The sequence below is a fragment of the Microtus pennsylvanicus genome, chromosome 18, assembly GCF_037038515.1.
Source record: "Microtus pennsylvanicus isolate mMicPen1 chromosome 18, mMicPen1.hap1, whole genome shotgun sequence".
Taxonomy (NCBI): Eukaryota; Metazoa; Chordata; class Mammalia; order Rodentia; family Cricetidae; genus Microtus; species Microtus pennsylvanicus.
In genome coordinates, this window is record NC_134596.1 from 32,097,421 (window position 1) to 32,109,497 (window position 12,077).

Here is a 12,077-nt window from a genome sequence, read left to right on the forward strand (position 1 = left end):
TTATTTGAATTCTTTTGTATTTGTGAAGACGTGCTTTATGGCTTAAACTGTGGTCTATTTTTGAGAAAAGTTCTATGGGCTTCTGAGAATTTGTATACTCTCTAGCTGTTGGAGGGTTTAATGTTTAATATTGTCAACTTGACTATCGGATTTAGAATCACAATGGAAACACCTACGCGTGTCTGTGTTTCGCAAAGGTTAACTGAATGTGGACAGCACCACTCTTTGGGCTGGAGGCCTTGAATAAGTGAAGGAGAAATGGAGCTAGATGCCAGCATTCATCTTTCTCTGGTTGTGGATGCAATGTGATCAACCTCTCCCCTCACCGGGCCATACCTTCTCAGGTTCCTTCCCCACTGCATCTCCTCAAACTGTAAACCTAAATAAACTCTTCCACCCTTAAGTACCCCTGCCAAGTATCTGGTCACATCAGTGAGAAATTAATACAGATGGAATATTCTGTAGATGTTAAGTCGGCTTCATCTAAATTGACCTGTTTTTTTTTAAATCAATTTTTAGTCTGTATGTATGACCTGCCTACGGATGAGAGTGAAATATTAAAGTCACTTAAGATTATTATATCAGAATCTCTGTTCTTTTCAAGTCCATTAGTGTTTGCTTTATGAAACTGGGACTCCATTCAAACTTTTAGTGCATGTGTTTATGATTGTTGAATCTTTTCAGTGGATTTTTACTAATATGTAGTGACTTTGTTTTGGTTTGATGTCTGCTTTTTCAGTTATTAGAATAGCTATGTCAGCTTCTATTCACTTGGTGAACTGAGTGATTTCACACAGATATGTTTCTTAGAGACAAGACACAGTTGGATCTTGCTCTTTAATCCAATCAACCAGTTGGCCTCTTTGAATTGAGTGTTGAAGATAGTTTGCTTTAGGCTATTGTTTTTAACATTTTTTTCTTTTGAGTCAAAGTTCTCATTCTGGTACTAAGGCTGATCTAAGTAGTCCAGGCTAGCCTCAAAGTTGTAGCTACCTGAGCCTCTTGAGTACTGGGAGTTTGGCGTCACCATGCCCAGCAATTCAGGCTATTATTGTCAATTCCTACACATTTTGTTGGTTTTTCTGGTTGGTCGGGATGTTCATTCTTTTCTTCCCTATTTTGATTAGAAGTTTGCTTATTAGTTGTGTTGGACACGTGATTGTTCCTTAGTTCTCCTTTGCTTGTGTATATTCCTCTGATGAAATTTATCCTTTCCATGTTCTTGGCTGAGCCTATCCTTTCCTCTCTAAGATTCTCCAAGTACACTCTGTAGACCAAGACTAAATCCTGCCTGATTGTTGTGTGTAGTTTTTAAAAGAATACATCTTTAGGTTCTACTTGCCACGTTTTTGTTAAGGACTTTTGCATTGACATTTATGAAAAGCACTGATCTACTATCTCATAATGTATTTAGTAGAAAACATTAGAAAGCATTCTCTCAGGGCTGGAGGGGTGGCTCCGTGGTTAAGAACACTTGCTGCTCTTACACAGAATCTGAATTCAGTTCAGCACCCACATAGTGACTCACGACCACCCGTAGTTCCAGCTCCAGAGGACCTGATGCCCTCTTCTGACCTTTGCAGGTACCAGGCAGGCATGAGATGCATATATATGTGCAGGCAAAATACACATACAGAAATCTTAAAAAAAAAAAAGCACTCCCTTTGCCACTGCATTTTACATGAGATTGCAGACAACCTAATTTGTTTAGATTCACTAGCTTACCTACCAGGGGATTTCTTTTTTACTTCCCCTTGAAAGATTATATATTCTTTTTAATGTATAAACCCTGTTCTCTCTGTGGATTTAGAAGTTTGTTCCTGTGGCTAATTTTTCATCAACTTGACACACACTAGCATCATCTTGGGAGAGGGAAGCTCAGCCGAGAAAGTGCCTCCATCAGATTAGCTAGGAGGAAAGTTCATGACATTCTCTTAATAATGTAGGAGAGTCTAGCACCTATCCAGTTGTGGGCAGTGCCACCCTTGGGCAGGTGGTCCTGGGCTGTATAAGAAAAGCAAACTGAGCAATTCATGGGGAACAAGGCAAGAAACAGCGTCTGTGACTGAGCGGTTCATAGGGAACAAGGGAGGAAGCAGCATCAGCTGTTTCTGCTTCAGTTCCTGACGTCCTCAATCATTGATGGACTAGGACCCTTTCCTACCCAAATTGCTTCAGGTTACAGTGTTTATCACAACAGGAAGAACACCAAGGCTGGACTTTTTAAGGAACTGGGCAGTCATCTAAATTACCCAGTTTGTGGGTATAGAACAGTCCATAGGATTCTTTGAACGCTGGGGCCTTAGGTTTCTAGTTGTAGAAGTCTTTCATTGGTTATATTCTGTTCATCTCATCTCCACGTTCCTCGCTTACTCCCACTGCCCACTTAATTCACCATTTAAAAACATCTTCTTTTAGATTTGTGTATGAATGTGTACAATACACACAGCCAGCCCAGGAATTGCAGATCCACCATGTGAGAGCTGGGAATTGAACCCAGATGTGTAAAAGCAACAAGAACTCAACAGCTGAGTCATCTCTCCAAGCCCCTGAGTTAATCTTAATGATTACATACCAAAAAAAAAAAGCATAAAGCTAAGAAGCCAGTATGAAAAAGCAACAAGCTACATAGATCCTTTCCTAAATTCCCAAAAATATTCAGTTAAATGTTCTATTCAGTCAAGAGCTGACCTTATCTTAAGGTCTGGGATGGCCTATGCATTAATCTTATTCTCTTGGAGTTCTAGAGTGCTGCTTTCCCTCTCTCCCTTTTAACATTCTTCTCTACTATGTGAAAGGATTAACCTCCTTTTTCTGAACCAACTCTTCCCTGCAGCTCTGTCTCCTATCTTCCCCTGAAACCAGAGCTCACTTAGGTCCTTTGCGAGGCAATCGAGTGGACCCCAAAGCAATCTCAAGATATCATACTGGTGATGCACGCATGCTGCCGGGCGGAAGGTCGTCTGGCTTTTCAGTTAAGTACTGGGATTAAAGGCATGCACCACACTGCCAGGCCGTTTTGTTTTATAAATTTACTATTTTGTGTGTGTGTCCCCGCCCATGATAGTAGTTAAGGTCTCCGGAATTTGGTTCTAACAACAGGCTTTTCACTGGCCTCAGGAAATCCTTGCCTAGCATGCGGTCTGGACCCCATCCCAGCATTACATACATACGCCTGCATAAATTAAGCATGGTGGGAAATGTCCTAAACTACATATTAAATCTAAGGCTGGGATATCGCAAACTTTTTTTTAAATATTTGTTTATTATGTATACAATATTCTGTGTGTATGCCTGCTGGCCAGAAGAAGGCACCAGACCAGGTGGTTGTGAGCCATCATGTGGTTGCTGGGAATTGAACTCAGGACCTTTGGAAGAGTAGGCAATGCTCTTAACCTCTGAGCCATCTCTCCAGCCCTATAGCAAACTTTTAACTAATCAACCAATCCCTTTCTAATGCTGTCATTTTGTTAACTATGAAAGGAATTCCCCCCCCAAGACATATTACCCAGGTCTGATATTTATTATAGAGACCAAATTAGTCTTGAATTTACAGTAATCATTCTGGTAAGTGCTGGAATTACAGACACATATCACCATACCTGGGTTACTTTATCTGAATCTGCTGAGATAGTACAGTAGTTAATTTAAACTTTTTTGCATGATCAGCTAAATATATAATTTTAATATTAAACCACAGTATATACACTAGTCAGTAATTAATATTAAGAAATTGTACATTAGCCGGGCGGTGGTGGCGCACGCCTTTAATCCCAGCACTTGGGAGGCAGAGGCAGGCGGAGCTCCGTGAGTTCGAGACCAGCCTGGTCTACAGAGCTAGTTCCAGGACAGGCTCCAAAACCACAGAGAAACCCTGTCTCAAAAAACAAAAACAAAAAAACAAACAAACAAAAAAAAATTGTACGTTAAAAATTATATTATAAAACAAACCATCATCTGTTTTTTAAACAGGTTAACTTCCAGAAAAGTTTGGAAACCAGAGGACAAATGGGTCTTAGGAGGTCTTACAATTTCTATTTTAAAATTCTACTGATGCACAGTTTTAATGTCTTTAATCCTATGGAGTACAAAAGCCCCCATTAGATATTAATTTGGTGTGCCGCAGTGCAGGACAGTCAGATGAGGGCCAGAATATATGATATCTCCGCAACCTGGTTTTGAAAAAAATGCTAAGGTCTTCAATTCATAATATAATTTGTCATAACAAATTAGCATGAATAGATATAAGACAAACAGTGGTACTCTTAACAAATTAGGAAAGCAAAATTGTAAAAGGTTTAAAAAGACAAAATTAACTACCAGAAAGAAGAAAAAGAAGCAGTAATTTTTCTCGTTTTCCTTTTTATTTAATCAAAGACTGGTGAATAAACATAAATACAGCACAATGACTTCAGATCATTCTTTATACTGTGCACACACAGACCAATCAACAGTAATCTGAAAGAAATTTGCAGTCAGCAGTGAAATGCATTCAGCTTTTCTTTCCCTTGCAAAATAAAAAGAAAAAAACTAAAAAGAAAAAAAAACATAAATTTAGAATCTCAACAGCACATATTCTCCTGTGACAAATGATTCAGACATAAATAGTGGTGCAAAGAAACTATATGCTAACAACACATGTATAACCTTTGTTAATGAGAAAACAAACAGAAGCAGCCATAATGATTAAGATACATTCAGTTACTGATAACTAGTTGTGCCCAGAAGGGCATTATCAAAAGGGAATCGTGCTGCAGAGAAAAGCTATATATACATACACAATGAGAAATAAACTGCAAGATCAACACATGCATGTTTAATACTGGAAAAATCACAGCCCTCCAGAATTTCTCCACATTTGTTATAAAAGCCCTCTGCACTCAACTAAAATTAAAATGATCTTAAAAGGATAATACTTCTTTTTCAGCCACAGAAACTGCAATGGAAATAAATGTTCAGAGTCATTTTCAAAACAAAAACAAAAATCTATTCTTCTGATGACATGCATGATTCAAAGGTCTATGCAAGATACGGTGCTCTACATTCCCAAGGACTAGGAAAAAAACCTCAAGTCAATTTTTAGTTTGCAGATGGTCAAAGGGTTTTGTATTCCAGCAGGAGCTCAAATCTTCTGGATCTTTTCACCAACAACTACTGGATTTTCTTTTCTGATTTTTTCAGCAGCATCAGCTTTGTAATTGTAAGAGCAATTGTGCACATCTGAGTAGCGGTGCACACCACAGTAAACATTTCCACACCGGCATTCAAACCCTGCAAGTGGAGGAACATGTGTACAGCATGGGTTAGACGGGAGGGCGAGACTAGTTCGTCGCACAGCTAATGCTAAGCAACACTGTCTTCAAGTCTAGGAGGAATCACCGCAACGTTCCAGAGCCACACTCTCAGCTCCCTAGCAGAGCTCCTCTTTCTTTTTCTTTCTCCTATCCTCAAATATGTTTGTATTTCTGAGTCGGTTTCACTGCTAAACTGAAAATGGGTCATTTTTCTTTTTAAACTGAGAAAGTGTAATATGAAAACAAGTGCTGCTGTCAGAAGGCAACTGCGACACTTATTAAGGCCAGACTAGTGAGCCCTGAGGAGCTGCTGTTGTGTGATAATGTAACTCCTCCTCCTCCAACTTCTCAGGCGATGTGAACTTTGGGGAGACCAAGAAGGTGGACTCCGGCCGGGGTCAGGTTTCTGTGCATCAATGGCCTCATTATCAGAGGCAAATCACTAAGCTTCCCTGAGACTCACATGTGCACTTTTTATGGAATCATGAATTACTATATGGATCAAGTGACTGTCCAATATACAATAAACACCCAATAAAAGCTACTTAACTAGCCAAGCAGTGGTGGCGGTACACACCTTTAATCCCAGCACTCAGAAGGCAGAGGCAGGTGGGTCTCTGAGTTTAAGGCCAACCTGGTCTACAGAGCGAGTGTCAGAACATCCAGGGCTACACAGAGAAACCCTGTCTGGAAAAACCAAAACGACAACAACAATAAACAAACAAAAAACTAAAAAGCTACTTTAGGGATAAGCTCTATGGGCTGAAACCCAAATACAGCCACAAACAAAGTGGCAGTCTTTTCCATCCAAATCAGAATTAGGTTATTATGGATTTGGGGAAACGTGGCTCAGGAAAAATCAATATTTTAACCAATAATTGACAATCACTTTTTAAACCACATTTTAACTGTAAATACATATTCTGAATCTTTATGTAATAAAAAATTAAAGCAAACAATAGACAAATTAGATAAAAAGTTAAAGTCCTAGACCTGTGGTCAGGAAGCCTAAGACTCTATGAATATATCAAGTATGCATTTGATATTAAATTTGTGTTTTAAATTAAATATATATTGGAGAAGTGGGACAGTTTAGATTAACTTTAATCTCCTTCCTTAGTGACAATATATTCTGAAGTATGAAGTGATCCTAAGGTATTATTTTCTTTTCCATTTTTATGAGGCAAGATCTGATGTAGTTTATGGCCTGTGATCCTTCTGTCCCCACTTCCCAAGTGCTGGAATTACAGGCCATGTGCTACCATACTCCCATTTGAAGCACAATTTTCACTCAAAATCCTAACTGTTCTCTATCCATATTTCTAATTTTTATACAAGTGTTTGTCATGATGCCTAAGTAAGCAATCAGCAAAACTATTTGTAGCTGCATCACTCTCCAGAAGCCAAGTACAAAGCTTGCCGTGCTCTTAGCACACAGCTCCCTTGTCAGAGAAGAGACAGCACTTTTTCCTTTACAGGCTTCCACCCCCCTTTGTTATCTGATTACAGAACTCCTGTCCCTGAATGCTCAGGGCAGTCTGACTGTACTTAACATACATTCTTTTCTAAATTCTTTTTGAATAGTTCCCCTTTAACAATTTTGACAACTGACTTTAGCAGCAGGCATGCACCAGTAAGGTCTTCTACATTGCACCAAGCTGGATTGCTTTTAGCTCACTGACCATGCATGGTCCATGATCAGCACCGTTTCACCTAAAGCACTTTACAGCTTACCAAAGTCCCTCCCAAATACCTTCTCCTTGAAGGTAGGAGACATTTCTGCCCTTCACCAGCATTTGCTACACTGACCTTACTTATTAGCAAATACTCTCAAACCCAGTTGACATTTTTTCTTTTGGAGGGGGGTGGTCTTTGAAATAGGGTTTCACTGTAGCTTTGGAGCCTGTCCTGGAACTCACTCTGTAGACCAAGCTGGCCTCGAACTCACAGAGAGATCCTCCTGTCTCTTGCTAGGGTTAAAGGCATGTGCCACCACTGCTTGACCGACGTTAATTTTTTAAATGCTGAAGAAAAAAAAAGAAACCCAGAAGCTGACCATGTATGTACACCAATGCTCACAAAGGCAGTAAAAATCTTATTTGGCCAGTAACAGCGAGCATATGTTTTCAAAACATGATCTTAACTTTAAACCGTCCAAGGAGGCCCTTACCAGTAAGTCCCACTTTCTTCCTGCACATGAAACAGCGATTCTTTTTTTGTTTTGGTTTTTCAAGAGACTTGCTTTGCTCTTCAGATGGCTGCTGCGTTGTATCTGATACTGAAGTTGAAAAAAAACAAGAGGGTGGCAAATTTAACTATTCAGTAAGAGTTGGTGTTTGGGAGCTGGTTGACCCTCACACCCCATACTATCTCATGGATTTGTAATTTAAAAACCAGCTAAGGAACAGACTTACAGGTCAGGAAAGATTTTCATAAATTTGTGTTATTATAAAACATGACCCTCCTTTCATTACATGCATGTATACACATAACAGAATACATGTGATTCTAAACGGTGGCTTACAAATTTTCTTTTCTAATCTAAAGTGGGCAAGGAGAGAGAGAGAGACAGAGATAGACACTACCTATGAAAGTCTAAGTTAGAAAACAGCCTAAGAAGAAAATAGCCGTACGAAAGCATAACATTGTTCACTGTCTGGTCTACATGGACTTCTCAGAAAGCAGAAATTTCAATGTTCTCAGAACATGTCACATAAAACCACTTAAGCCAAGTGTTGTGGCACATGCCTATAATCCAGTACCCAAAGGATTGCTGTTTACAGAGTAAAAGGCGAGAGAATGAGACTCTTTCTCAACCTTACCCCTACAAGATGCTAGGAAAAATAATCAGACACAAGGAAACTTTAAAATGACACAATTAAGACCGAAACTAACAAACAATGCATTTTCATACTAAAATCAAGAGCAGATGCACTGCAACTCAGAGTCAGTGTTACTAAACTCTGTTAATGTGTCCTTTCCTGTCACTTGTCACCCTGGCCCTCCTGGGTGCCCCAGAGACAGCTGGAACCTTGCCTGGTACACATGACATCTAGCTAGGAAACAGTTAAGTAGCCTATCATGGTTCAAACTCCAACTTGCCCATTTTGTCACAACCAGGGACTTTCCCAGGAGTCTGGGCTCACTTCTACAAGCTACCCCAAGAGGCTTTCCCATTCCAACCAAGGGTGTTCTGACTTCAGAGTCAAGATCCAATAGCTTTCCCTCGTCAACACTTTGTGGCTTTCCACCCAATTACCCAGGCTTCATGTGTTGTAGGTGAAAAGTAAATAGTTTAAAACATTCTGATGGTTCCCCACTATTCCCCAGGCTAATGTCCAGGGATCTTCACCATTCCTGCCACCCTCTCCCTGGCCATATTATATCACTCCTTAAGCTGACACATGCTTGTGCCACACTGCAGTGCCTGACTTTGACACATCTCTCTCACACCTGTGTGTGCTCATTAGAGGCCCTTGTTGTGCCTGATCTTTAGCAACTAACTCCATCTTGTCTTTCCTGTTTATACTAATGGGGCCACCCCTACAGTCTCCGAGCAGGAACCCCTCCCTATCCTGTGCTCCTATGCAGGTACTTCCTAGGTGCCTAGAACTGTCCATTTAACCTGGCCTACGTGAATTCTTTGATGACAGGAACCTGTCCCATCACCCCTGTTACCAGAGACTATCATGATTCCTCTACACTCAAGGAATCAATCTGTGTGGACCTGCATTAAGTCACTTACCCACTGTATCTACAGCCAGAGTAGAGCACCCCTTATAACCGTCTACTTGCAGAAGACACTCACACACTTGTTTTAGTGGATCATAACTTATGTTAATTCATCTAGTATTTTAAAAAGCATGATGTCAGACAAAACACCAAACATTATGAGTGAGATATGGTAATGAAAAATTCTGCAGCGCAACTTCTCTACCAGAAAAGTTAAACCCAGGCCAGAGTAACTTCTACTAATATACAGCCTTATTTCTTATGGCTTTTGAGACAGGGTCTTAGTCTGTAGCCCAGGCTGGCCTCAAACTCAGTCTTCCTGCCTCGAAACAAGTGCTGGGATTACAGGTATAAGTCACCGCACCTGGCCACATTGTAGTTTTAAAAACAAAACAGAGACACAAAGCTTTTTATTTCTATAAAAAGTGTCCTTAGACATGTCTTTAACAATGTTCATAGCCAGAACCTGGAAACAACCTAAATACCCCTCAACCGAAGAACGGACAATGAAAATGTGGTACATTTACACAATGGAGTACTACACAGCAGAAAAAAATAACGACAGCTTGAAACTTGCAAATGGATGGAGTTAGAAAACATCATTTTGAGTGAGGTAACCCAGACCCAGAAAGACAATTATCACATGTACTCACTCATAAGTGGTTTTTAAACATAAAGCAAAGAAAAGCCAGCCTACAAATCACAATTCTTAAGAACCTAGATAACAATGAGGACCCTAAGAGAGACTTACATAGATCTAATCTACATGGGAAATAGAAAAAGACAAGATCTCCTGAGTAAACTGGGAGCATGGGGACCATGGGAGAGGGTAGACGAGGAGGGGAGCAGAGAAAAATGTATAGCTCAATAAAATCAATTTTTAAAAAAAGTGCCCTTAGAATGTGAGATCATTATGGACAAGGGTGCCTTTTTCTGTCTCTAAAACAGAATTAGGTAAGGCTTGGGTGTATAAACGAACTCAAAAATAATTTAAACTGCAACCAGAAATGAGCCTGTATATTTATTTTTTTAAATTTGTAAGCCATTACAGCTAACCTTCTCAAAAAATATAGTAGTCAAACAAATTAATACTTAAATGTCAGTAACACTATCCCCGATTTCTTTTCGAAACAGAATTGGTTTAACTACTGATAAATTTTGAGTAGTATCTGGAAATGGAGAAGCATAAAATTTCACGTCCTTCCTTTGAACACAAGCAGTGTTACATACTTCAAAGTGAAACTCGATTAGCCCTAAAGACCTAACACAAACTACTGATGGCAGATGCAACTTTGAAGTTAAAAGACTGGTCAGCTGTCTGAAAAGGCCCATAAGCCAGAGCTTGCATTTGGCTTGCTGAGTATCAGATATAGCAGAGAGATGATGGGAACATCTGCTCACCCCAAACTATCAGCACAGCCTCAGTTCACAAGTGATATGTGAGTATTCTGTGAAAGACTGATTCTAAGAAAATACTGTTTCCTTGGGTAATATATGTAAGATATGAAGACCACAGAATGCCCTATCCAATTCTGTTTATAAAAGAACTATTGAATCCCAACTAGAGCAATCTAGTAGCAAAGAAGCCAAAGAACCACAGTCTTACCGACTTCAAAGTTAAGAACAGTTTCTTTAGAACTAGACAGGTTTTCATACAGGGAAATGAGAGCTAGAAATACACCGTATATTGTTAGTATTTATAAACTGGCGACTCTCTGTCATACCCACTGATCATACAGATATGTGGTGAGGTCGACAGGACAGCATAAAGGCAGCAAGATCATTAAGAATATGCTGGCCAGCTGAACTGCTAACTGGAACCCTGACTAGACATGGTCTACTGGCCATTATTGTTAAGAGACTTCAGAAAGCACTGGACAGGTAAGAGTGGTTTAACTACCCACATGGAGGATCACATTCAAGAGGAACAAGGCCCTCTGCTCTGGGTCCTGCAAAAAGAAAAAGAATACAAATGTAACAGGAAGTACACAACATGATTCAAATACTACCTATTGGGGCATATTCATAAACACAGTGAAAAACCAAACTAAACTTAAGATGACATGATAGGTAACCCCAAACTCTCACTTTCTCTTGGTGGGGGATACAATATCCCTATCTCTCAATTTTTTCCTCAGAGTCTCGACAATTCCCAAGAACTAGACAAGGCATTTTTGGTGTGCAGCCTTTGCAGGCCCAAGCACGTAAGACAAGCACTCTACCACAGACTTCCAGCCCAGTGAAGGATCAAAACTAAGGAACTTAATTGTTCTGCTTACTGCTGCTCTGAACCCAGTGCTAACACAGAACAAATGCTCTTTAGATACTCATGGTGGTTAAACCACCAACTGGGAAATTTTTCTTTTCAAAAGAGACCTCATTTTCTTTTTTTTAAAATTAATTTATTTATTATGTATACAACATTCCTTCCATGTATGCTTGCCAGAAGAGGGCACCAGATCTCATTATAGATGGCTGTGAGCCACCATGTGGTTGCTGGGAATTGAACTCAGGACCTCTGGAAGAGCAGTCAGTGCTCTTAACCTCTGAGCCATCTCTCCAGCCCCCATTTTCTTATATGGAGATTTAAATTAAATAAAATTTAGACTCTTCCCAGTTTTAAAATTCTATGTAAAATGAGAAAAAAAATTAACTTCCAAGAGAAAAATCAGACTAGCTCTGGTACTAGCATCCAAAAGAAACAAGTCCAATTTTTATTATTTTCTAGGACTCATATTCAGTAGAAACAGGCCTGTCTGACAAGATGGCTCAGCAGGTAAAGCTGTTTGCTGCCACACCTGACACCCTGAGTCCAATCCCCAGAAGCTACACGGCGGAAGGCAAGAACAACTCCAGTGAGTTCCAGCACCAAGGAAGGACATGCTTTTATTCTCTTCAGAATTAAGACTGAGGATATTAAGTCACCTGATAATTATCCTTAACTTTTTGAGAACACCAGATTGCTTTCCCAAGCATCTATACGATTCTGAATTTCCACAATGAGCAAGTGTTTCAGTTTACACAGAGCAAACCAACACTTGTTATTACTAG

The 12,077-nt window shown here is 39.8% G+C and overlaps 1 protein-coding gene across 10 annotated transcripts in view; it reads right to left on the bottom strand.

The window, feature by feature from the left end:
• Nucleotides 1-4,342: 4,342 nt before the first annotated feature.
• The window catches only part of Zfand6 (zinc finger AN1-type containing 6), a 65,086-nt gene continuing 57,351 nt past the window's right edge, over nucleotides 4,343-12,077 (bottom strand). For 6 of the 10 annotated variants that reach the window (XM_075952287.1, XM_075952289.1, XM_075952288.1 and 3 more), the window contains 3 exons: nucleotides 10,931-10,975; nucleotides 7,465-7,572; nucleotides 4,343-5,271 (listed from right to left, as the gene is read on the bottom strand). In XM_075952287.1, coding sequence (XP_075808402.1) covers nucleotides 5,123-5,271; nucleotides 7,465-7,572; nucleotides 10,931-10,975 — 302 coding nt within the window. In that variant the 3' untranslated portion in view covers nucleotides 4,343-5,122. The remainder of the gene's footprint in view (nucleotides 5,272-7,464; nucleotides 7,573-10,930; nucleotides 10,976-12,077) is intronic. The other 4 variants (XM_075952295.1, XM_075952291.1, XM_075952296.1 and 1 more) reach the window with 2 other exon arrangements.